A 26,911-nucleotide genomic window follows, 5' to 3' on the forward strand; every position below is an offset into this window, starting at 1 on the left:
TTAATTCCTTTTTTTGGTTCTTGTGTACTTGGCTTATTTCAGCTAGTACAACCCTTTATGTTTTTTTTTAAATTTTATTTATTTATTCATGAAAGACACACAGAGAGAAAGGCAGAGACATAGGCAGAGGGAGAAGCAGGCCTGACGTTGGACTTGATCCTGAGACGGCAAATCACACCCTGAGCCAGGGGCAGGTGCTCAACCGCTGAGCCACCCAGGCATCCCCCTTTATGTTTTTTATTTATCCATTGAGCATGATATCACTGGTACTTTCTACTTCATTGAATTATTGTTTAAAATGAAATGAAATGGTTAAAACCTAACAAATACTGTATAAATTTAAAGTATATATATAAAAGCTAGCAGTTACTACCTGAAACTAGTGAACTCATTTGTTGTCTATGTATAAGTGTAAGTGGGTTTACTTTATTTATGATTTAAAACTTATTCCCATGTTTCATAGAAATGCTGAGAGTGTTCTAAAATGAAAAATTAGGGAACATATATAGGAAAGGAAAGAAATGTAGAAAAATATATTTTAAGATCGCTTGTGAAATGTTTAGTTTTATATTTTGTGTGATTCAGTGCTTTACACACCTTTTTGACTTGAAAAACTTTATTGCCTTTCTTTCTCTTTCTAGGATTCTAATTCTCAGATGGATTTAAGCATTCAGGTAACTGATGATATTAATGAAATAATTCAAATAGATGGAACCGGTGATGCATCTTCCAATGATGAAATAGGAAGTACAAGAGATGTAGATGAGAACGAATTTCTAGGGATTATTGATGCAGGAGACCTAAAGGTACTTGAAGAAGAAGCTGACAGTATATCAAATGAAGATTCAACTGCCAACAGTAGTGATAATGAAGATCCTCAAATAGACATTGTAGAAGAGGTGAGGATCACTTTTGAGTTGAAACTTTTTTTAAAATTAAATTTATAGCATTTGTACTTTAATATACTTTGTATTACTTTGTAATATGCTTTGTATTAATAATACTCTATTCATGAAGAATAACAATATTAACTCCGTCTTTAGTCTTTTAAAATGAGACTTATTTATACCCTAATATTGAAACTTAAAGATTTATTTATTTATTTTTGAGAGAGAGAGAGAGATAGTAACAGAGATAGTGAGAAAGAGCATGAGGTAGGAGGAGAGGGAGAAGCAGCTGGGCAAGGACCCTCCCCATCCCTATTCAGGGCTCAATCCCAGGACCCTAGGATCATGACCTGAGCTGAAGGCAGACCCTTAACTGACTGAGCCACCCAAGTGCCCCTAAACTTTTAATCTTAAACTGTAATTCAAACTATATTAAGTATTTGGGAATCAGCTACTGTATTTATTGGTCTTAACTAGAGATAATGGGAGGTTTAGAGGATGGGAGTGAAGGTACAGAAGGCAGCCAGGTTAGATGTATACAGTATCTGCTCTGATTCTAATGAATGCACTAAATCTTTGTGGAATGTGGTGAGTAGTACTATCATTAATGGTGGCCTTATAGATGTACCAGTACCACACTAAGTCTTACCTGTTTTATGTTATTTAACATTCCTACCACCCTGTGGGTCCCATTTCTGTCCTCATTTAACAGATGAGAAAACCCGGAGATGCAATTTTAGTAAATCAACGGTCAGTTACTAAATTTCCAAGCTGGAATTCAATCTCAGGATATTTGACTTTTTAAGTACAATACTATTCTCTTTCTAAATTCCTTTATTTCTATATGTATCTCTGTCTTTAAAAAATTCAGAGCATCATGAAATTCCTTAATGTGACTATCTTTCATCTTTAGGACCCTTTAAATTCTGGAGATGATGTTAGTGAGCAGGATGTGCCAGACCTGTTTGACACAGATAATGTAATCGTCTGCCAGTATGACAAGGTACTGTATTTACCTTTAAACTTTGAGTTTATTAATTGCATTTATGGTAGAAAGGTGTGCAGAATGATGGAAAATATGATGATAAGTTACAGTTCACAGTTAATCTTGGAAAAGCTAATTAATTGTATATATTTTGTGTCTAACACTGTGCTGTGTGGTCTCAGTGATATAAAAAAATGTTAGTTTTTAAGGAGGTGACAATCTTATTGAAACAAGATGTTTCTGTATGTAATAAAAGAATGGCATACAATAAGATGGTAGGTAAATCAGAAGCTAAAATATGTGACAGATAAATCGAATGCTAAAATACATGGCGTATAAATCAAATGCTAAGATGAGTGGCATGTAAATCAAATGCTTAGATATGTGGCACAGATAGTAAGTCCAAAAAGTAGCTAGGAAGTACAAGAAATCATTTGTAGTTGGAGTTCTCCACAAATCCTTCATGGGTGATGTGGAACTTTGAAATAGGTCTTAAATGATTTGTAAAGCTATAGATAAGTGTGGAGAGTAGACGTTCTTAGTAGAACAGCTTAATAAAAGGCAGGAAATGAATGCATGTAGAATGTACAAGGGTAAGTGAAGAGACAGCCCTGTCTTAAATAAAATGTTCTTCTTTTGGATTTATTAGGAAATGAGGCAGGGTTGGGGACAGATTGGCAGCAGATTGGAAAATTCAGAATCCTGGTAGGAGAAATTCAAACATGATTTGATGGATGTTAGCATTCTGAGAATATTATTGATAACATCATAATTGGGTTTAAAACTGTATTTTAAATTGGCTGTATTTGCTAATTAGGCAGAGGCAAATGGTAAGAACAGGAATAGTGCAGACATGAAGTAACCAGAACCCAGAATAAGGATGGCAATGTGGAACATGAAAGAGTCAGAGATGATGGTGGAAGAATCAACGAGATGTAGTGATTAGTTGGACATTAGAGAATGATCAACAAAGAGAGTTAAGGGGCACCTGGGTGACTCAGTCGGTTAAGCATCCAACTCTTGATCTCAGTTAAGGTCTTGATCTCAGGGGTCATGAGTTCAAGCTTTGCATTCGGCTGCATATGTAGCATGGAGCCCATTTAAACAGAGGAACAAACACTGTCAAAAGTGCATCCTTTTTTAAACCTAGAAATTAAGTTAGAAGCAATTTAACTTTAGCAACTAAAATAGAATACTGCTTTCTTTTCTTTTTTAAATACTGTATCTGTGATTATGTAGTAGAATGGTCAGCTTTTGTCTTTAATTCATGCATATTTACATCTTTGTTTTTAGCAGCCTTGAGATAGAATTCACATACTATAAAACTCATGTTTAAAGCATAGAATTCAGTGGTTTTGTATATTCATAGATATGTGCAGCCTATTAACATACCCTGTTTTAGAGAATTTAGTCACCTCAAAAAGAAACTCAATTCTCTTTAGTTCTCACTCCTATATCTCTGTTTCCTCCCATCCCTACCCCAGACCTAAGAAATCATCAACTACTTTCTGTTTCTTTAGATTTTCCTTTTCTGGAGTTTCAAATGAAAAGAATTATATAATATGTGTTTTTTTTTTTTTTTTTTTTTTTTTTGTGACTGGCTATTTTAACTTCACACAGTGTTTTAAGATCCATCCATGTCATAGCACGAATAGTTATTCATTCTTTTTTATTGCTGAATACTAGTCCATTGAATAGATATACCACATTTGTTTGTCCATTCAACTGTTGGTGGACTTTTGGGTTGTTTCCATTTTTTAGGTATTACAAAGAATGCTGCTTTAAACATTCATGTACAAGTTTCTGTGTGAACATATATTTTCATTTCTCTTGGTATATGCCAGGGAAAATAATTCCTGGGTTATATGGTAATAGTTTGAAGAACTACCAGACTGTTTACCAAAGTGGATCTATCCTTTTCCATTCCTACCAGCAATGTATGAGGGTTTATATTGCTCCATATTCTCCCTAACATTTGTTATCTGATTTGTTGATTCTAGCCATCCTACTTGGTATGAAGTGGTATCCCACTGTGATTTTGATTTGCATTTCCCCAATGACTAATGCATATTTACATCTTTGCCTTTTTTTCAGTAACAATTCCAATATATTCAGGAGAAACAGAGGATGGTGTTTTGAATTGCTATAAATATAAATCCTTTTCTCTAAAAATAAGATCGTTTTCTCTTCTATAACATTTTATATAGATAGAAAATGGCAATTTAGATGCTGGTAAACATAAGCATAAGAAGGAATAGGTAATAGAAAAGAGACCATTCTTAGTTTGAAACTTATTTTAGTTTCTTATAAACAGTGTATTGCCTTCTATGAAGAAAACAATCTAAGGCACTAAGTTATGTGTGCATTCAATAGAGTCACAGAGAATTTTCTAGACCATTACGGGTATAGTATACATTTTGTACTGCATTGTGAGAAATAGCTTGTCATTAATTACATAGTACTTTGTATTTTTCTTTTTTTTTTTTTTTAAAGATTTATTTATTTATTTATGATAGACATAGAGAGAGAGAGAGAAAGAGGCAGAGGCACAGGAGGAGGGAGAAACAGGCTCCATGCACGGGGAGCCTGACGTGGGACTCGATCCCGGGACTCCAGGATCGGCGCCCTGGGCCAAAGGCAGGCGCTAAACCGCTGCGCCACCCAGGGATCCCTACTTTGTATTTTTCAAAGTATTTTCTCATGCATTGTCTTTGCTTCTTACAGGACAGGTAGAAGAAATGATATTGGATGTATAGGGTTAACAAATCTAGTTGTCTGAGAGTCCTCTCTAATTGATGGATATTTTAAAAATAGTCCTAAGCATTTTATTTTATTTTATTTATTTATATATTTTTAAATATTTTATTTATTTATTCATGAGGGACACAGAGAGAGAGAGGCAGAGACACAGGCAGAGGGAGAAGCAAGCTCCATGCAGGGAGCCTGATGTGGGACTGGATCCCGGGTCCCCAGGATCACACCCTGGGCTGAAGGCAGTGCTAAACCGCTGAGTCTCCAGGGCTGCCCAGTCCTAAGCATTTTAAACCAAGACATTGGGGAGTCATTGAATCATTGTTAAAAGGAGTTAATGAAGTTAGAATATAGCTGGCAAAGAAAATGTATCTATAAGGTCAAAGTGGAATGAAAGGGACTACTGCTAACAGTGGATTTTTATGAAAGAATAACTTTGATCTGGGCATTGGTTGGCTTATTTCAAGTAGTACTTAATATAACCAAACTCAAGTAAATTGAAAGAGTTTTCAGCCTTTTCTGAAGTCTTTTAGGTCTTTTAAGAGCTTTATTAGTACATTTTGAAGGCCAGTAGCATTAGTTTGCCTGGGAGTATGTTATAAATACAGACCTTTGAGTCTTACCCCAGAGTATGGGATTAGAATGGACATTTTAATAAGACCGTGGAATGATTTGCCTGCTTATTAAACTTTGAGAAGTACTGTTTTTGTTTTTTGGTGTTTTTTTTAATGTATATTTTATCTGGCTTTGATGACCATGTGGAATTTACCTTTAAAATTTGTAAGTTAACAGTTGGGGAAAACCTTGAAAATATTAAGATGTGCCATGAAAAAGAGTTAAATGAAGGTCATTGGTCACCATTCAGAGTGAGAATTAAAGGATATAATCATGTTATTTCAGAGGCTTAGAGAATGTCTAAGATTAATGTAAAGGTTAGAGTAATAATGATATTATAGGGAAGATTAATGATGAAATGCAACCTTTTTTCTATAAGTGGGAGTGTTCTATGCCATAATTGGACACTATGGTGGAATGTAAATGTTGCATCTTCATGTAACAGTTTAGCGAACCTTAGCTTATTTATAGCTGGCTCTGTTAGATCCTGGTACGGTAATTGCTAAGTGTGTAACAGTATCTTTCTCTTTATATATATATGCTTTGCTTTCTAAATAGACAATGCATACATGCCTGGCAAAAAATCAAACACTATAAAAGCATAGCAAGGAAAGTCTGATTCTTACTCCTTCACATTTTGTGTTACCTTCCAGTAGCTTCCTGTTTCTTCCTTAAGTGTAAAAAATGTAGCCAAGTATATTAATTTCTTAATATAGTTACAGGGTCTTTTTATTCAAGTAGAAGCCTAAAAGATAGCATAGACAATACTGTATCCTGCACCTTATCTTTTAAGACATTAACAATATATCTTAGAGATCTTTGTCCTAATATTTTTATAGTTGTATGATTTTCCATTGTAGAATTATTAAAGTTTATTTCACTGATCCCCAACTGATGAATATTTGATCCCCAACTGAGAAATATTTGAGTTTTCAGTCATTTGCTATTGAATGACCACATCTATGACGTTTCATACATGTGTAGTTATATCGATTTAAAAAACCCCCAGCAGGACTTCTGGCTGGCTCAGTCATTGAAGCATCCAACTCTTGATCTCAGGGTATTGTAAATTCAAGCTTCACATTGGATGTAGAGATTACTCAAAATCTTAAAAAAAAAAAAAAAATCCCTAGAAATGAGATTTCTGGGCCAAAGGGCAAATGTATTTGGTCAGATATTGCTACATTGCTCTCCTAAACTCTATTTTAGGATATACTCCCATTACAATATTTAAGAGTGCTGCTTTTCTTACAGCCTTGCCAATGGAGTATAATAAAATATTTGGATGTTTGCCATTATAAAAAGTAGAAAATTTGTCTTGGTGAAATTTTTAACTTTTCATGTGTTTAAGGACTATTTCTATTTTTGCATGAACTGCTTGTTCATAACACTTGTCTATTTTTTTAAAAAGATTGGGTTACTGGTGTAGTTACTGATTTCACATAGCTCTATATTGTTTGGGGGGAGATTAGCCCTTATACGCAGAAATACTTTTCCTTAGTTATTTGCCTTCAGTGCTTTTTCTTTCTTTCATGCAGATGTTGTATTTGTCTACCTTAATTTTTTTGGCTTCTAATTTTGAGTCTTGAATAGAAAGCTCTTTCTTACCTCAGATTTTGAAGGGATTCACTCATATTTTCTTCTAGTATTTCTTTGGTTTCTTTCATTTTTTTTTTTCCAGGTGGCTATCCAATTTTCCCAACATCACTTATTGAAAAGTCTATTTTATCCACACTGATACAAGAATGATTCCTTTATCACTCATTAAATTTCCCTCTATACTTGGGTCTACTTCTTGACTTTCTCATTTGTCCCATTGGTTTGTCCAATGGCCTATGCTACATTGATTTAATTATTAAGGTTTTTAATATCTGGTAGAGTTAGTACTTTTTCATGAGGCCAAGTGAGGAAAATATTTCAAAAGGGAGAGAGTGTTGAAGGGTGCCAGTAGATGGAGTATTTTAAAAATTTATTGCTAGCTATTTTATCTCTTTCAATGCTATAGTAAAAGGGCTCTTTCACTGTATCTTCTAACCAGAGCTTATATACCTGAAGGGTATGAATTTGTGCATATTAATTTGGTATCAATACTGAATTCTTACTTAGTAATTTTTTAAAAAGATTTATTAGAGAGCATGCAAGAGTGAGTGTGGGAAGGGGCAGAGGGAATCTCAAGCAGACTCCATGCTGAGCTTGGAGCCCGAGGTGGGGTTGGATCCCACAACCCATGATATCACAACCTGAGCCCAAACCAGTTGGATGTTCAACTGACTGAACCACTCAGGCACCCCCCATTATTTAGTAATTTTAAAATTGATTATCTTAGAGTTTTCAGACATGCAATCATTGCATCTGCACATCTTTTTTTATCCTTTCCTTTAAACCTCTACTACTTTCTTCTTGTTTACTTGCATTGGCTAGAGCTGATTGTACTTTCCTCTTACTTAATTGTATTGGCTAGGATCTCTAGAATAAAAACTTGGATAATCCTTGACTATGTCTTGATTTTAGTGGGAATACTTTTAGGGTTCTCCACTAACCACTAAGATAGTTTTTAGGCTGAGGTAGGGCTTGTGTGTGTGATGCGATTTTTGATTCTCATTGAGTTAAAAAAATCTAAAATTCATTAATTTATTTAATGCTTTGGTGACATCACTAGAGATTATTATATGATTTATCTCCATAGGTCTAGTGATACAGTTTTTTATATTAATAAGTTCCTAATATTGAACCATTGTTGCATTTCTAGAATAAAAGTACTGTTTATGCACTATTTCTAGAATTAAGTTACTAGATTGAGTTGCTGCTGCTACTGTTGTTCTCTGCCTAGTTCTGGTTAGATTTTATCACCTGTGCTGAGTTCAGGATTCTGTGTCACTGTTGTGTTCTCAGGAACTTTTTAAGATATGTCCAAGTATAAATTTGGGAGTCAAACTCAGAGAAGAAATTTTGCATTTTTAGGACATCTTTCCCCCCAAACAAATAGGGGCTTTTCATTTGTATTTTCTTATGCTTCATACCATGCATCTGAATATTGGTCCCAGGCTTTTCTTCTTTGATTTGACTATTGACAATAAATATTTGGGCTTAATTTTTATACTTGATTTCAGTTCATACATTACGAAGGTTTTTTATTTATTTATTTATTTATTTATTTATTTATTTATTTATTTATTTATTTATTTTTAAAAGATTTGTTTATTTATTCATTAGAGACACACAGAGAGAGGCAGAGACACAGGCAGAGGGAGAAGCAGGCTCCACGCAGGGAGTCCAATGCGGGACTCGATCCCGGGACTTCAGGATCACACCCTGGGCTGAAGGCGGCGCTAAACCGCTGAGCCACCGGGGCTGCCCTACGAAGGTTTTTAAATAGTCATTTGTGGTTTACCCAGAGGTAATGATGATTTTATGATTTCTTACCTCTTGAAGTAGTAGGATTTTCTGGTTTTTATATTGTCTGTATTTAGACTGATTTATTAAAGTGAAAGACCTGCCAGTAGAATCTAATAGAGCATAACCTGTATCTTCTGACCTTGCTCAGTGCTTTACTGTAACTTTCTCCTTCAAAATGAAATTCCACTTTTTTTCATTGAGGATAGTATTGACTACATCCTCTCTCTTTATTCCTTTATAGACGTTCTGAACTCTTTGCTGTTCTTGAACAATCCAGATATCCCCCTCCTTTGGGGCCTTTGTACTTTTGTTCCCTTTGTCTGGGATGCTCTATCTGGTTAATATCTTCCTGGCTTTATCCTTTACCTTCTTTAAGTCTTTGCTCAAACGCTAAGTCAGGCCCACCCCGACTTTCTTACTTAAAATTATAACCCACTTATGTATTTGTGATTTTCTTTTTCCTGCTCTAGTTTTCATAGCACTTAGCACCTTTTAATACTCTTCATAATTTAGGTATTTATTAGATTTCTGTTCCCTTGTACTTATTAAAATGTAAAATGTAAACTATTCAAGGTCAGGAATTTTTCCAGTTTTTAAAAAGTGATATATAAAATATATTTTATATAAAAGTAATAAATAAAATAAATAAAAAGTAATATATAAAATATATAATATATAAAAATTTTTCCAGTTTTTAAAAGTAATATATAAAAATTATATATATATTAAACTGATATATCTACAGTGCCTAAAACAATACCTGACACACACAGGAACTCGAATATTTGTTGGGTGGATGAGATCTTATTTTTAAAGAACTCCCATTTAGGATCAGAAAAATCCCATGTGATGTGCAAAGAATTGTAACTGATCCTTTAACTTACAGAATTAATTAATTTAGACTATTTTTCTCCCTCCAGATTCATCGAAGCAAGAACAAATGGAAATTCTATTTGAAAGACGGTGTTATGTGTTTTGGAGGGAGAGACTATGTATTTGCAAAAGCCATTGGTGATGCAGAGTGGTAAAACTTAAGAGCTCAATACACCATAAACATCAATGGGACTATATTACATACTGTGAAATTTATTTTTATTTTAAATATAGTCCAATATAGAGCTCCTCAAATTTTTAGTTCATTGTATGGAATTTAATAAAATTATAATTCTGATGCAGATACAAATATACAATTTTATATTTCTTTCATTTGTTGTTTTAATGGGGTTATTTATTTATTAATTTAATTTAAATTCAATTTGCCAACATATAATACCCAGTGTTCATCACATCATGTGCTCTCCCTAATAATCCCTGTCACCCGGTTACTCCATCCCCTGGGGTTTCTTTTTTTTAAAGCCCTCATTGTGTATACCATTATGGAGCATAAATGAATCAGATGTGATGGAGCATGAAAAAATGTCACATTTCTTTAATCTTGAAGTAAAATTTAAATCAGACTCGAATTCCCCTTCATGGTAAAGTAGGTATAAGTTATTAGGTTGGGGCTGGTGTCCTCCCCATCTCTCCTCAAACCATGTTACTAACAGATCCTAGTGAGTTTTATAATTAGAAGGTTATTCAAGAAGACTTCTCTAGTCTTCAGCCTATACTCATCACTAGTGGTATGCTGATTGTGGAGGCCTAAGTGGTCTGTTGGAAGCAGATGTTTCTGTTGAAACTATACTATACTTGAACATGGAAATCTGTGTTGAACCCAGGATCCCTGGAGCTAAGGATGACCCTCTCTAGGCCTCTTATGTGGCTGGGCCATTCTTCTTCATATTCTACGTTCTCCCTGAGAATTGTGAGGAAGTGTTTAGGTTCCCATTCTATTTCTTGAAACTTCAGCCTTCTGTCTTCTTAGTCATGGTGGGTTTTTCCTTTATCTGTGGTTTTTTTTTTTCTGTTTTTCTTAACAGTGGAAGATCCCTTTGCAGACTCCTCCCTGAAAGACACCATCTCTTTCTTTCCTTCCCCTCACAGAGAATTCCCTCATTAAGTTTAGGTTTTCTAAAGCAAAGGTCAAGAAGAGATGTTCTTTTCAGGAACCTTCTGTTTTAGCCAGGCAATCTCATTTTGACACAGGAAGACCTAGATAACTGTCTTAAAACAGGGAGAAAAAACAAAGTACAAAATACAAATAGCCCTCATTTTCCTGCAGCAATAAAAACAAAGCAAATTAATACTGCAGAAGGCTGTTCTGTATTATTCTTTTCCTTAGTAGATTCAAATTCATCAAGGGAACATTTTCCCCATCAGTCTGCTTCTCTTAACAGGTAGAGTGTACATGGTCTTTAAGATCCTACTTTCAGCCCTGAATGGTGTTTTCTGGGATGGTAACTCTCATACAAAAACCAGTGCTGAGATGAGTGGATTATGGTCTCTGAAAGCTCCCTAAAGATTGGATACCTCAGTTTGGCTGGTCACAGGGTGAATTCCTCATTTCTTTTCTTTTCTTTTTTATTTAATAGAGTTTTTTTGTTTGTTTTTTTTTTGTTGTTTTTTTTTTTGGTTTTTTTTTGTTGTTGTTTTTTTTTTGTTTTGTTTTTGTTTTTGTTTTTGTTTTGTTAAAGTAGGTTCCATGCCTGATGTGGGGCTTGAAACTGATGATCCTGAGATCAGGAGTCACATGCTCTACTGACTCATCTAGCCAGGTGCCCTGAATTACTTCTTTTTCAGAGGCAACCCCATTTGGGGAATTTATTTTTTTCCATTACTGTCCTGTCCTACCCAAGAGACTCAGCACCTGGTAGATCTTTTCAAAATCTGGATTAATGTCTTCTGGGCATTGAACAGCATTTCTGGGATACGGTCTTTGGCCTAAAGTTGTCAGTTGCAAGAGGATACAGTTAGTACTAGTGAATGTGCTATTCTCCTAACCAGATTCTCCAGCTATTCCCTCTTCATCCTCAGAGTAATTATTTTTTCTCTATGACCACTGCTGTCCCAGATCCTTGTCTGGTTTTTGAGAACTTCTGCGAGCTATGGGTTCTCTTCATGAATGTTGTCCTTCACGAAATGTCCATCTTTCCTATATGGAAGGCAAAAAGAGGGCACTTACTTGTGTTTATTCCTGAAATGTATCCCATCAAGGACTAAAGAGTATACTTTCTAGTGTTATTCTTGCTTTCTTCCTCCCAGCGTCGTCCAATCATTCTGTATTTATCCCAAGCAAATCTTATTGCAAATTAAGTGCTGAATTTATTGGCAAGGTGCATTCACTTGGGAATTGGGGTTTAATGTATTGATTCAAGTGTTTGAGAGAGACAATAACAGTTGTTTCTAAAATTCCTTTCCTCTTTTCCACTGTGGATTTTAAAATCTCACTTTGCTTCAATGATTTATTTTTTATTTTTATTTTTATTTTTTGCTTCAGTGATTTTTTTTAAATGGCATATCACAAATACTATTATGTTGGTTCTCTTTGTTTTTTATCATTAGAGGAAAAAGTCACACTTGTCCCATTTGTTTCTCTGCATAGCCTCATGACTGATCCTTTTAAATTGATTTTTTTGCAATTTTAAACTAAACTTACCTCAATATAAAACAAAGCCAACAATAATCTTGGCATGCTAATATAAATGATAGTATTGGTGGTGGCTGCAGAGAGAATTAAGAAATTCTCCAAATTATTTTGGACTGGGTGCTCTTTTACTATTAGAATAATGCTAGAAAAAAAAACCTATTTCATGAAAAGTTGTCAAAACCAGTGGTTTTTGGGTGCCTGGGTGGCTCAGTCGGTTAAGCATCTGCCTTCGGTCATGATTCCACTAGAATTGTACCCCACATTCCCCCACATCCCTCACATTGCATCAGGCTTCCTGCTCAGCGAAGAGTCTGCCTCTCCCTCTGCCCCTACCCCCTGCTCATACTCTCTCTCTCTCTAATAAATAAATATTTTTAAAAATTTTGAAAAAAATAGTGCTTTTCAAAAGTTTTTGGCTACGATCTACACTAAGAAATTAACAACTGGTATATGTTTGCATGTACACACACATAATGCAAGTTAAATAGAAGATTCAGAAAATCATGCTTACATTTAGCACATGATGGCCTCCTATATTTTCTATTTGATTCTATTCGGTTGCCTTAAAATTGATGGTCTTGACCCACTAAATTGATATCACTACCTACTGATGGGTCATGACTCGGTAAAGTATTTTATTTATTTATTTATTTATTTATTTATTTATTTATTTATTTATTTATTTATTTTAAAAAATTTTATTTATTTATTTACGATAGTCACAGAGAGAGAGAGAGAGAGAGAGAGAGAGGCAGAGACACAGGCAGAGGGAGAAGCAGGCTCCATGCACCGGGAGCCCGACGTCTCCCGTGGATCCGGGTCTCCAGGATCACGCCCTGGGCCAAAGGCAGGCGCCAAACCGCTACGCCACCCAGGGATCCCCGGTAAAGTATTTTAAATTCATGCTAAAGAAAGCAAGACAAATCTTAGTGCATTTTAAAAGAAAAAAATTGTAATCCCTATAACATGGTGTTTGAGACTTGGCTTTGATATAGTATTACTTTTACTTTCAGAAACCCTTCATCATGTCCAAGCTGAGAATTTCTTGTATATTAGAACAAAATTCCATAGGTAGGTTGAGTTCTTGTAAATATGGTACCTTGGCAAATGTCATCTTGCACCCTTTTGTAGGTAGAGAAAGTATCTGTATTATAAAGGTTACAATTTGCTGTGCTAAATGAAATTTGTGAAAGTATCATGTATCCTAATTCCTATTTCAAATTTTTTTTTTCACACTGGCATCCTACAGTGCTTTCTTATATACTTTCCACCTCTCTCTACAGTCTAAGATGATCTTGCAGAATTTGTACATTTAGTCTCTTAGGAACTGACTGAACTTGCCTGAAATACCTTCTTTACTTATTTTATTTCATGTGCTATAATATGTGTAAATAATCATCTGTACAGCTCAGACTCCACAGGGCAATGAGGTTCCAATTCTGGTTGAGGCACTCAGTTTCAGTAATTTTAGTTGTGTAGGAAAATGAATATTTTTAGAATGAATAGCAACAGTTAATAGGGGTGGTAAGCAAGGGAATTTAGTGGGGATTTTCTTTTGACTCCTGTTATTAGGTTAATATTATGTTGTTTTCATGTAAATATACTCTAATATGCCATGTGGGAACTTGGTGATTTATAACTAGAAAGCTAAATTATAAATAGGAAGGCTATGGTAATAACTCTTAGGAAGAAATTCAATATTAATAAAGAATATTGCACATTTCAAAGAAGAGATTATTTCTAATTAGGAACACATTTATTGAAATCTTTGTGACATAAAGATTCTTAATTTACATGTGGACTTAATACATTTTTGAGGAAATTAAAACCAGGCCCTTTATAGCACATGTTAGGAATGGAGGACAAAGTAACTTTTAAAAATATTTTGTATGTTTAGAGGAGTTATTCTGGACTAATTAACCCTTCTTTGTCATTTTGCAAACTGCCAGTGATAATACCAAACATGATAAAAACCCATAAAAAACTTACACAAACCTACAAGGTAGAATTAAAATATCCTGAGCATTTGATGTTTTTATCATTTATGTATAAAGGATTACACAGATTAAGAATACACATGAGACCATCTCACAAGGGGAAATAACTTCTTCATAAGGATTTGTCTTATATTTTAGATATAAAAGTGAATCAACTGAAAAAATTATTAATCATCTACCATATATAAGACTCTAGGATAGATAGAGTAGGAGGAACAAGCAAAAGAGATGAGTTTATCACTAAAAAATTTATAAAATAGATGAAATAAGAGGTATATGGGTAAGGATAATAACACTCAGCATGTAGAATAAAAGATGAATGATAGGGATGACAGGTCCAAAAGAAATCCAAAGAGAAATTGTTGTAGTCACATATTTATTATTTATGCCTTACTTTATTTCAGGTAAAGGAAGTATCTTAAATTGGATTAGGGAGGAGGTGGATTAGGAGAGCTTGGTAACAAAGATAAACCTGTGGCTGGGGTCATAAGGGGGGGTGCAGAAGGAGGATAGGTAAGAAGAATGTATTCTGATGGTAACAATGATGGACATATTGTGGGACATGCTAGGGAAAAGCAAGTGGAACAGTTTATTTCATGCAGAAGAACAGCAGGAGACCAAGTGAACAAATTTGAGAATGGAATATTAGTCTTTGAATATTAGTCTAGGAGCTAAAACTTTATAGGTACTGATGAGCTACTCAGGATTTTGGCAAATATGTAATAGAACGAAATAGGATTTTAGGAAGATTAATCAGAGGTGGGTATGAGAATGTGGACATGGCAAAGATTGGATATGATAAAAATGAGGAAGATACGATAGCACTTCTGAGGTAAATGGGAATGGCCCATTTACTTGTGGGGCAGCAAGAATGCAAAATACAGACTTGATGTAGAAGATATTCAATGACATTCAACAACTGGTAGGTCTTAGTGAATGATAGGATATGAGCATGAGGGAGAGAGTAAACTAACTCTATGTTGAAACTTAAATTATCATATAGAGAATAAAAATCAGTATTTGTGGAAAAGGCAACAAAAGTTATTTTCAGAGGATATATACAAGTACTTAGGCTCAAACAATATTTAAGAAGACATAATTTAAACAGTTTCTCCACAAGGATGTATTTTATTTTATATTTATTTGACTTTCTGCTTTTTTGCTTACTTAGTTGTTTTGCTTCTCCCTCTGCCTATGTTTCTGCCTCTCTCTGTCTCTCATGAAATAAATAAATGAAATCTTAAAAAAAATATGAAAAACATAGAAGAGACACTTTGTAAAGCTTATGATCTTCTATAGGCTATTTTGAATCACTTTACATAGTGGCATAAAGGTTGAACGCAGATGAAATACATAGTCTAGTTATGACTATACATTTATTTAATAAAATGTGAAAGGAGAGCTTAAAAACTGGAAATAGCCCAGATATCCATCATCAGTAGAATGGGAAACAATGTTAGAGTCTTAAAACTCAGCAATGAAATGGAATGAACTACTAATTCAAGTGACAGCTTGGATGTATAGCAAAAACATTGAGTTGAATCACAGCAGGCTTACAGAACAGTGTATACTGTATGATTCCATTTATACGAAGTTCTAGAATAGGCAAAACTAATCTATGGGGAAAAAATCAGAACCATTGTTACCTTTGTGGAATGGGAGTGAGGGATTAACTAGGAAGGATGATGAGGGAACTTCCTGAGGGTGCTAGTGTTCTGTTTTCACAGAGGTTTGGGGTTATAGGGACTTAGGCATTTCTCAAACCTCATTAAATGGTATGCTTAGCATTTTTCCATTTTACCATAAAATGCCTAAAACGTAAAATACTGAGCCTTGGTTAGTGATAAGCACACTGAAGTGTCTAGGGCTGATGAATACTGATGTCTGCAACTTGCCTTATTTTTTTATTTCTAATTTTTTGCTTTCAAATTTTTAATTTTAACAGACTTTGACAGAGTATTTTACAGTAAGATTGAGTGGAATGTAGAGAGATTTCCCATATACCCACTCCCCCACCACACAACACACAGCCTTCCTCATTATCAATATCCCGTACGAGGGTGGCACATACGCTATGATGGATGAACCTATATTGACTCATCAGAATCCATAGTTTATGTAAGAGCTCTTTGTGTATATTCTATGGATAGGATAAATATATAATGGCCTGTATCTACCATTATAGTATCACATAGATTATTTTTAAATTTTTTAAAATTTTTAATTGAAGTATAGTTGACCCTATAACATTATATTAGTTTCAAGTGTAAAACAGTGATTTGACAGTTATATATATTGCAAAATGCTTACCACAATGAATGTAGTTACCATCTGTCACCATACAGAGTTATTATTACAATGTTATTGACTATATTCTCTATGCTACACTTTTCATCCCTGTGACGTATTTATTTTATAACTGGAAATTTATACCTTTTAATCCTCTTTACCTATATTGCCTATCTTCCCACCTTTCTCCCCTCTGTCAACAACCAATTTGTTCTTTGTACTTATGAAGACATTTCTTTTTTAAGTTATTTCACTAACACCCTCTAGGTCCATCCATTCATGAGTGGCAAGATACCACTCTTTTTTTTTTTTTTTTTTATGGCTGAGTAGTATTGCATTGTGTGTGTATGTGTATCTGTGTATGTATGTCTATATTTTCCAAACCTCCTTCATTTTAATCTGTCTGTGAACCCTTGGGATGCTTCCATATCTTGGTTCTTGTTAAATAATGCTGCAATAAACATAGGGTTCATATATCTTTTCAAATTAGTATTTCTTTTGTTTTTGATAAATGCCCAGAAGTGGAATTACTGGGTTGTATATTTCTATTTTGATTTTTTTTTGAGGAACCTCCATACTGTTTTCCCCAGTGGCTGCACTAATTTACATTGTCACCAACTGTGCATAAGTGTTCCCTTTTCTCCACATCCTTACCACCACCACTTGTTATTTCTTGTCTTTTTGAGTCTAGCCATTTTCACAGGTGTAAAGTGGTATCCCATTGTGGTTTTCATTAGCATTTTTCTGATGATTAGTAATGTTGAACATCTTTTCATGTGTCTGTTGGTTCTGTAGGTCGTCTTTGAAAAAATGTCTATTCAGGTCTTCTCCCCATTTTAAAATCAGATTATTTGATTTTTTTTTTGGTGTTGAGTTATATGAGTTCTTTATATTTGGATATTAACACCTTATCAGATATGTCATTTGCATATACTCCTATTCACCAGGTTGGTTGCATTTTTGTTTTGTTGATAGTTTCCTTAGCTGTGCAAAAGCTTTTTATTTTGATATAGTCCCAATATTTATTTTTGCTTTTGCATTCTTTGCCTGAGGAGACTATCTAGGAAAATGTTGCTAAGGCTGATGTCAAATTACAGCCTATATTTTCTTCTTGTAGTTTTATGAGAGAAACTACATTTTAATTTTAATTTTAATTTAGCTGCCTATGGCTAGTGGCTACCACAGTGTATAGTGCATCCCTGGAGAGTGTTTTTCCAAACTATCTGAGGAAAAGGACAAGTTATTTTAAATTTAAAATCTGTTATATACTAATATTTTAATAAAATGCAATATAAAAACACTACAAAGATGAAATGTGAAAAAAAAAAGCAAACCCAAAGATAGGTAAAATACCATCTCATTTAAAAATTTTTAGATTCAACATAAATTACTGTCAAAATTGCTAGAAATTTTTTTTTTTAAGATTATTTATTTCTTCATGAGAGACACAGAGAGAGAGGCAGAGACATAGGCAGAAGGAGAAGCAGGCTCCATGCAGGGAGCCTGACATGGGACTCGATCCTGGGTCTCCAGGATTAGGCCCTGGGCTTAAGGCAGTGCCAAACCGCTGAGCCACCTGGACTCCCCATTAGAAATGTTTTTAACACTCTCAGCTTCTGTGTTTTATGTCATCCTGTACCAATGGCAATTTTTAGACTGGCAATGGTCATGGATGACACTTTAAGTTAGGTAGATGGCTCTTTTTTGCCTAGTGTGTGCCTAAGAATAAATAATTTCCTAAAACCAACTCCTTATGTTAAAATTACTAGTACAGATCATTTTTTTACATTTTTAAGCACAATTCAGTAATGTGGTTACTGATAAAATAGTTAACACTCTGTACAGCAAGTCTTGTCTGGGACAGTCGTATATTGACACTGCAATGGAGACAACTTCAGGGCGGACTGAGAAGGCTTATTTGATCCAGTGAAGCCATTTTTGCAGTTGGAGGTATACGCCACAAAATCCTTCCTTCTATAAAGTTCAGCCCGACGTTTACAGCAGCCAAATTTGCTCAGCAACAGAAAGAAATCCCTTTGGAATGCCTTTGTGAAAATTGCATACAGAAATGGATTGGCACAAGAATTGACAGGATAAAAAAGAACCAGTAAAACTTTAGAGTTGGTTACTGTGATGAGGGGCATTTTGAAGGCAGCTGAGATGGCAAAAAAAGAGATTGGTGCCATGCAGGTGAAATCAGTGAAGATAAGGACCGCCATTTTCTTAGCAATCTTTGTATCTTTGTTGGTAGCCATCAGCTCTGGATTTTGAACTGCAAAATAAATTTTAATGTAGCAAGCACAAATGATGATGAAGGCCACCACATTGAGTATCAGGATGGTTAATATGTATACTTGTGAGAGAGTGGTTTCTACATCCATGGGGAGGCAAATGCTGACTTTCATGTAATTGCTGACACCCACAAGGGGCAACATGGCGATAAGAGTGGAAAAGAGCCATCCCCCAAGCATAATTGGAATGGCATGTCTTAAACGCAGCTTTTGGTCCAGCTGAAGAGCATAGGTGATGGTGTGCCATCTTTCTAGTGTGATGACTGTGAGGGTGTAGACAGAAAGCTCACTTGAAAATACAGTGAAAAAGCCAGCTGCACTACACCCACTCCCTGTCTGCCAGTCTATGGCATGGTTATAATACTGGCCTTTGGTTTGGGAATCAACTGAGGCAATGAGCAGCAGATAGAGCCCCATGCAAAAGTCTGCAAAAGAGAGATTGCACATGAGAAAACGGGGCACTGTCAGTTTATAACGACTAGTCAGGAGAACAAAGAGAACAGTCACATTTCCCACGATGGCTAGGATATTAATCAGCCAAATCAGTACCCTAAGGAAGTTATAGCCCATAATATCTTCACAGGGATTAAAAGCATCTGGTTCAGGAGCACATCGGAGTATCTTGGGTGAGCAGAAACCATAGTCATAATCCCAGTCACTCAGTTCACTCTCAGCAAAGACGGCAGAATAACTGTAAGAAGAATGTTTTGTCTCAATGTAAACTCAAGGGATTTTCTATGATTCTATGTATCAAAAAATTGAAGAGTCATCCTTAGTATTTTTTCTTTTTAAATCCCAGGAAACAAAGCTACAACAGCCTTAGTCTTAGGTTTATTTGTTACATTATCTGAGAACTCTGAATTGATAAGGAATTCCTTAGGGGAATGAAGAGCAATTTATATTTATCTCATATTGATGCAAAGACTTAATGAAGCTGTTTACAGGGGATGATTTTCCTTTGAAAAAAAAATTTAGAGACACAGTATGTGCTTGCTATGTCTAAAAGAATCCTTTCTTGGCATTTTCTTAGGTATTTATCTCATTTAGTTGCCCGCCAAACTGCTCTCAAGCTGCGTGTCTGTAGCAGAACACAAATGGGTAGGGAAGGCTCACACTGCTGAGGGGTGTTAGCTACGGGTAGACTGGCTTGCACATTGGTCCCTGGCTAATCAAATAGTGCAGGTGAGAAGTGGAAAGCAAGGATGGACTACTAGAAACCTAGCAGGAGATGATAGACATGAACAATAGGGAGAAATGTTCCCCTTGGAGAAATAGGGACAATAGATACTCTTTAAGGGGTATGAATCAAATTCAGAGAGTGAATTGGAGAGGGACTCCATCTCTACTGATGGAACAGCCCCACCTCTCCACCCGCTTCCTCCCATGCCTACTGCAACTAACGGAGTTCAGGTTTTCATCCTTTCTTACAGGATAGTTACATTAGTTCCACCCCACCCCCCCAGCATCCATCCCCAATTTTAGCCCTGTCCTAGTCCACTTGTACCTTCCTCCTGGAATAGTCTTTCTTAAGTACAAATGTGTTCAAATTTTTACTAGGTTCTCACTGACTATGGGATAAAATCCAGACTCCTTGTGATGACCTCCAAGTCCTAAATGATCCGGGTTCTGCCTCCCCCTCCAGTCTCACTTCCAGGAAGCAGTAGTGCTGCACAATTCAGAACATGGGCTCTGGAGCAAGACTGACTGGGTCCCGGTCTTTACAGGCTATGTAAACCTGGGTGGGAGAGTTACCGTCTCTGCCTCAAGCTCTTCATTTGCCAAATAGGTATACAAGTCATACTTCCCACATTAGGGTTGTGCTAAGGATTAACTGCATTAACACCTATAGAATGTTTAGAATCATGCATGACACATATTAAGTGCTCACTGAATGTTAGGAATTCTTATAATTATCTTTTGCAGATACCTCAAGCAGCCTTCCCTTCAGTTAGATGAAATGACTTGTGGCTCTCAGAATCTACTCTTTCATCCCTCTTTGTATGTGCTGTTTCTTCTTCCCTTCCTTTTTCCTCATCTCTGGCAAATTCCTCATCCTTAAAGGTAAGCTTCTTTATGAAGCCTTTCTTGATTCTACACCTCCAAGGAGTTTATCACCTCATCTCTCTGCCATGGCTGCATTTAAGGACTGTTGTAATTATCAAACTATACTGCCATTGTGTGATGATGTGTGTCTTCTTTAATAGTCTGTGAAGCTATTCTTTAATAGCTTTGAAGGCAGGGGACTAGGTCTTATTTATTTCTGAACTCCCAGTGCCTCACACAGTTTTGGCACAGACTATCCATTCAATAAATGCTTGTGGAATGAGTAAACCAGGGTGATCCTGGCTCTGAGAGGAATTGAAAGGATACAGGGACAACGAATGTGTACAGTATGATGCATGTAGTCTCAACAAATTTTCTCTTTGCTCATAGTCTGCTAATATAATCTTGGGAGCTAGAGAAATGGGCATAATTTTTCTGTCAGGGCTATTACAAATATGTATTTTACCTTAGGGTTTTTCACACATTAAAAAGAGTATTTTTCTCTACTCTAAAAATTTAGCTTCTCATGTTCTGAACAAGGAAGTGTGAACCTAATTCAGGGAGTGGATGAAATATTCGAGCAATACAATTACTGAAGGGAAATAACACAGATTTAAAAAAGAATTAAAAAATCTATGATCTGCAACTCCAAAATGGTGCTAGAAATTCTTAGAAACCATTTTGGAACTAGTCAAGGATTGCTGCTATGCGTAGGATATTGCACAGGAACCTCACCTGCTTTATTACTAAATATAGGTGTATTTGTCCTCATCTCATGCCTTTTAAGAGAATTACCTATTTTTTTTAATCTTTAAAGGGATGTGGTGGTTATAAAGAATGATGAAAGAAAATAGGTTATTTATTTGCATTAGAAAGGTTCCTAAAGACCATCTAAAGACCATCTCACTGAACCTCGCATTTTATTGGTGAGGAATCCAAGGTTAAAGGAGGTGAGTGATTAGCCTAAGATCCCTAAGGTGTAGTAGCAGCAGCGGTAGGTAGGTGTTCATATCCATAGAGTAAGGGCCTTTCCTCTACATCACTGTCTCTCAGTCAGTGCTTTTCAGTGTGGTCCTTGCACTATTTCCATCAGAATCACCAGAGTGTTTGTTAAAATGCAGATTCCTGGCTTTACCTCAAACCCAGAGTCAAATTCTCTAGGGACAGAGCCCAGGAATCTGTTTTTTAAGCAAGTTCCCTGGATGATTCCTACAAATAATAGCCTTTACTAAACCAGGTGAAACCTTTCCAACTATTGCTACCTTAATTTCCCTTGCTCCTTTCCCCTTATCAAAACGACTGTAGCAGCTATTAATTAAATTGCATCAGAAGCACTAATTCAAAGCTTCTAAAAATTCTGCCATGATTTCTGAAGACATTTATATCAATAGGAGGTCAAACATGTTCCCTCTCTCGTTCCTCTGGTCCTTTGCTCTTTCTTTCTCTGCCCTACTGAGCATGTGTCTAGGAGTTTTTCTCCTTGGTGATTTGTCTTCAGACCAAATACCTACCTCCTGCCACTTACCTTTGTGTCCTGGGACAGCTCCTAAGGGCAGCAGCATGCTTATTGACAAAACCCAGCAGGGAGCAGTCTTTAGTACAGAATGGTATGAATGGACCCCATAGGCCTACAACACTGAGTCAGAGGAAGGAGAGGCCACTCCCATCACAGTGAACAAAGACAGGAGGAAAGATGGAGACTGTAGGAGAACAATGGGGCCAGCCCTAACAGCAAGGACACTGAGATCCTGGGGAGAGTAGGTAAAACTTAGTGCCTGGCTCTAGAATTTCTGAACTCCAGGGACTTAGGAATAGCTAGGTAATGGGAAGGAGGGTGGGGGAGTATATTCTTTCTACCTAGATTATTACTAATTTCTCATAGTTTTGGGGATGCTGGAGCTTGGGGGATTTGTTTTAAAGCAGTGTTAGTGTAGCAAACTCAAGATTGTAGCCTTATTTGGGAAGGCTTGGGGTGGGACTGACAAGGATTATTGAGAGTGGGCTAAAGTCTCCTGTCCAGGAGTGTTTCCTATTGATGAGGAAAAAAGCCATAGGTTACAAAAGAGTTACAAGGAATATGAGTGACAGACAAAATATCAAGACAAGAACAGAAATGATAAGGAAAAGGAACACTGGAATATACTTGGTGTCGGACCTAAATGAAAGAGAAAAGAAGGATTACAGAGTATGCTATTTCTAACGTACCCCAGATGCTGTCACATTCTTTAAAGACTCCCTTCATTCTCATGGTCTGAAAGCCAAATGATATTCCTGCTGCCCCTCAAAGATGAGGAAAAATGTCTCCAAAAAAAGGTAAGTATTGCCCAGGGATTCCCAGTGTTACAGGAACATCACTGCCAAGAATTCATATCCAAAGCCGAGGGTCTTTCCATCATACCACCCTGCTACCTCTATATAACTTGCAGATTGATGGGGGAAAAAGCAAGAGAAAAGAAAAGAAGATGAAGAGAGAATGGAGAATGACAAGGTGTCTTAGAAGGGCATCTGGTTTTGTAGCCTGAAAGACACATGGGGGGAATAATAAAACTTATAAATCATAGTAAATGTGGCACAGGGACACTGGGATTATCTTTTGAAGCATACTCTTTTACATTTGAAGATATGTGAAATGCCAAGGCAGCCAGGAAAAATGTTTAAAAAAAATCAGTCAGTAGAATAGAAACAGAGCTCCCATCCAGTGTATGTTAGCGATAGCATTGAGGTTGAATAATTTTAAGCTCCAGAGCATAGTGGTCAAGGTGGCCTGAGTCTTTTTAAGGCAAGTGGCTACTTCTAGAAGCTATGTTTGCAATCAGTTACTTTATGGAATGCTGACCACTGACTAGTGAAAATTTCTACAAATTAAACTATCATTTAAGCAAGCCTTTAATGACCTCAGAATACCTACAAATAAAATTTTAATTTCTGAGAAGAATTTAATTGTAGAATGAACATGAAGATACATTTTTAGAAGAGTTTTTTTTTTAACAGTTAAAAGAGATGTCTGATCAACTGGATGCCGCTTACAAAGAAAAAAATCCCATTTTTAATCTATTAAAAAGTGCTTTGCAAACATCCCTCCAATGAAGACTTTTATCAGAAGAAAATCATTGGCACTGATAATAAGGTGCACAGAGAACGAGACATGGCTTCCTGAGTTTCTTTGCATGCAAATACTTACAGCATTTCATTATCTGGTCTCCTTGCTGTGCTTTCACATTGTTTGGAAAAGTTTTCAAAAATGGAAAATGAAAAATTCTGCCTGAAAGAAAAAAGGTTTTTAAAAAAAAAACAGTTGAGCTTTTGGTCTTTAAACATGATCATGTCTATTTATGCTTTGTTCATCCAAATTCTTTACCTATTATACCAGTGATGTTCTGTACTATTGTCCTACCTGAAACATTTCCTGGGGAGAGAGTAAAGGCTTCAGAACTGTTATTAGAGTGCTTCCAGCTTAGATAAAATGCTCCGGAATGCTAAATGTTTTGTGTGGGCTCAAGAGATGAATAAACCTAAATCGGTCATGTTGAATCATGGGTTTTTCAATGCTTATTAAAAACTACTTTTATGGTATATCAGGGTTTGCTCCTTACCATTCTCTTTACCACATTGCTCTTGATGAAGAAATAACCATTCAGAATTCATGGCTTTGAATCGTAACTGGGAAATCTGTTTTATAAGGATTTGAAGATACTATACTTGATATTATGGTGTGAATTTTCTGCCTTTTTTTCAGAAATCTACGTGGGTGCTCCCTACTCCTCCATCGTCCCAAGAAGTTTAACCTAATGGAAAGGGGGGGGGGGAGTATCAAGATATTAAAAGAGACCTGTACTTCTATTCCTAAGATGAAACCAAAAGGAGGTTCCAAGGAAAACTGGATGAAGATACAGAGGGAAAGAGAGAAAGTGATGAGAAGCTCAACCTTTCTCCAGGAGGAAACAGAAATGAGGCAATTGAAACTAGAGATTTCTATATATTATTCTTCTCCAATATTAACCAGACAATTCCTTGTACAGATAACTTTGTATACAAGGCAGGAAAGTGGATAATATAGCAGAACTATTTGACCTACTGGACCTGCTTTCAAAAATTAATCAGCTTGTTATTTTGGGTCAGGCTTATAAATCCTCAAATTTGGATCAAAGTATGCGTGTGTGTGTGTGTGTGTGTGTGTGTGTGTGTGTGATGCTGGCTCTGTATCTGACACTTAAAGTGAACCAATCTTATGTGTGAACCAATCTATAGTTAACAGGAAATGTGGTTGTTCTTAGCCTTCAGTTGATAGCACTGGGTTCCATCTACTCTTTTTTGAAATTTTAATCATAGATACCAGGGAGGTCTTTGGGGCCATCTGCCTAGGCAGCTGTGTGTGTTATCCAGGCCCAGCAGCTGCAGGGCAGAGGGTGGCTCAGAGTTTGCATAAACATTCCACTGGCTCAGCTTCAGGCTCTCTGGCCTCACTAGCATCCAAAGTTTCAAGCTTTAAGGATACAGAGGGAGTCCATTAAAGCTTGTAATCCCAATCAAGACAACTTCTATGTGACTATATTCCCATCTCACTTTGATACTGGCCTACAATTGCATACTCCTGTCCTCCCCTTTTTTTACCCAGAGGTAGTCTCTTTCATCTATTGGAATAAATATCCCCTGAACTAATGTTTTCACATGCCAGTAATTTCAGAAGGGATGTGACCTCTTTGCCACAAAAGTTCAGGTGTCCAGAATCAGCTTTACCATAAACCAGTGTCTGTATTGTTCTTCAAATTGGTCTCTCACCAGCTTTGCTACCTCCAAGCCATCCTTCAGAGCTGCTGGAGTGTTATTTTACAAAAGCAAATCTGGGCAGTTTCGCTTTGAGTTCTTCAGTGGTTCCCATCCTCTGAACAACCTGGCCCAGGCACTCAGAGCCCATCACAGCCCTTTTCTCTCTGTTTTCTCTGTGTACCCATAAGTCACCTTGCTCCAGTTTTTCCAAAGGACTTCCATCCTCGGTCTCTTGCCTTTGTGCCTTCACATGAACTACTTTGTCTTCTTGGCATGGCTTTACCCACACCTGCCTAGCCAACTCCTACTCCTTTCTCCAAAGCTCAGCAGAAGTCACTTCTGCAGGAAGCCTTCCAGAAGTCCTGTTGCTGTTTAGAAACTCTTCCTCTATGCTCCCAGAGTATTCTGTTCTGTTCTTAGCACTACTATTACATCTGCTGAATTGTACTTAAACATTGGTTTCTTGTGTGTTGCCCCCACACAGCTGTTTGTGACTCTGGGAGGGTGGGATGAGCTCTTAGTTATCTTTGTATCTTCAGATTTTTGCACAGTTTGGAACTAAGTGCTCAATTAGTATTCTTTGAAGCTCAGTTAATGGTGCATGGCTCTCCGAGTGCTTTGTCTTCTTGGTTACCTCAAAACTTCAGATAGGGCTTCATGCACCTCTGCAAGGCACAAAGTAGATGCACAATAATACATGTTGGTTGATTTATTATAAATAGATTGATTCCAAACAAAGACAGCAGCATCTTAGTGTCACTCTTCTAGCACGTCATCTAATTAATTGAGAATATCTTCTTAGCCTGAATAATAGCCCTGTAGGGCAAATGTTTTCCCAACTATGAATTGTAACCCATTAGTGGGTCGTGGAAACGATAGAGTGCATTGGGACTAGTATTAAAAACACAAACACATGAAATAAAATAGAGTAAAATAGACAAGAAAAATACGTGTTTATCACACACGTAAAAAAGTACTGTGTGTGTGTTTTTTTTTTAACCTATGTGACATGTATACTGGCTTGTGATGTAAAAAAAGGTATTAGTATGTATCTCAGTCGAAAAAAAAGTCTAGAAAACAATCTTTAAGGAAAGAATGAAATCCTGCACACTCTGTCATGCCGTTCTGGATTGTAGAGTATCAGTGAAATCAGTAAGATGTCCCCACTGGACACAAATCAGCCAGGAGCTCATGCCCTTTTTGTTCTGACACTAAGCTAATCCTTAGGGAGCTAGGATTCTGTTCTAAAATGAAAGATGGTCTTCTTGCTGGGAGAGAAATAGCTTAAAAAAAGAAAAAGGCTTCTTTTGTGAGAAGAGTTTTGTGTCCTTTTTTTTTTTTTTTTACTAAAGATTCAGATTTTA

At 36.2% G+C, this 26,911-nt stretch overlaps 2 protein-coding genes across 2 annotated transcripts in view; one reads left to right on the forward strand and one right to left on the reverse strand.

The window, feature by feature from the left end:
- GTF2A1L (general transcription factor IIA subunit 1 like) overlaps positions 1-9,811 on the forward strand; it is a 45,120-nt gene extending 35,309 nt beyond the window's left edge. The window contains 3 exon segments of the mRNA NM_001204843.1: positions 642-899; positions 1,801-1,890; positions 9,555-9,811. Coding sequence (NP_001191772.1) covers positions 642-899; positions 1,801-1,890; positions 9,555-9,662 — 456 coding nt within the window. The 3' untranslated portion in view covers positions 9,663-9,811.
- Positions 9,812-17,013: 7,202 nt separating this feature from the next.
- LHCGR (luteinizing hormone/choriogonadotropin receptor) overlaps positions 17,014-26,911 on the reverse strand; it is a 62,345-nt gene continuing 52,447 nt past the window's right edge. Inside the window, exons 12-13 of the mRNA XM_038551583.1 lie at positions 23,962-24,042; positions 17,014-19,428 (exon numbers count right to left, since the gene is read on the reverse strand). Coding sequence (XP_038407511.1) covers positions 18,276-19,428; positions 23,962-24,042 — 1,234 coding nt within the window. The 3' untranslated portion in view covers positions 17,014-18,275. The remainder of the gene's footprint in view (positions 19,429-23,961; positions 24,043-26,911) is intronic.

Source organism: Canis lupus, chromosome 10, assembly GCF_011100685.1.
Source record: "Canis lupus familiaris isolate Mischka breed German Shepherd chromosome 10, alternate assembly UU_Cfam_GSD_1.0, whole genome shotgun sequence".
In the NCBI taxonomy this organism is placed as follows: Eukaryota; Metazoa; Chordata; class Mammalia; order Carnivora; family Canidae; genus Canis; species Canis lupus.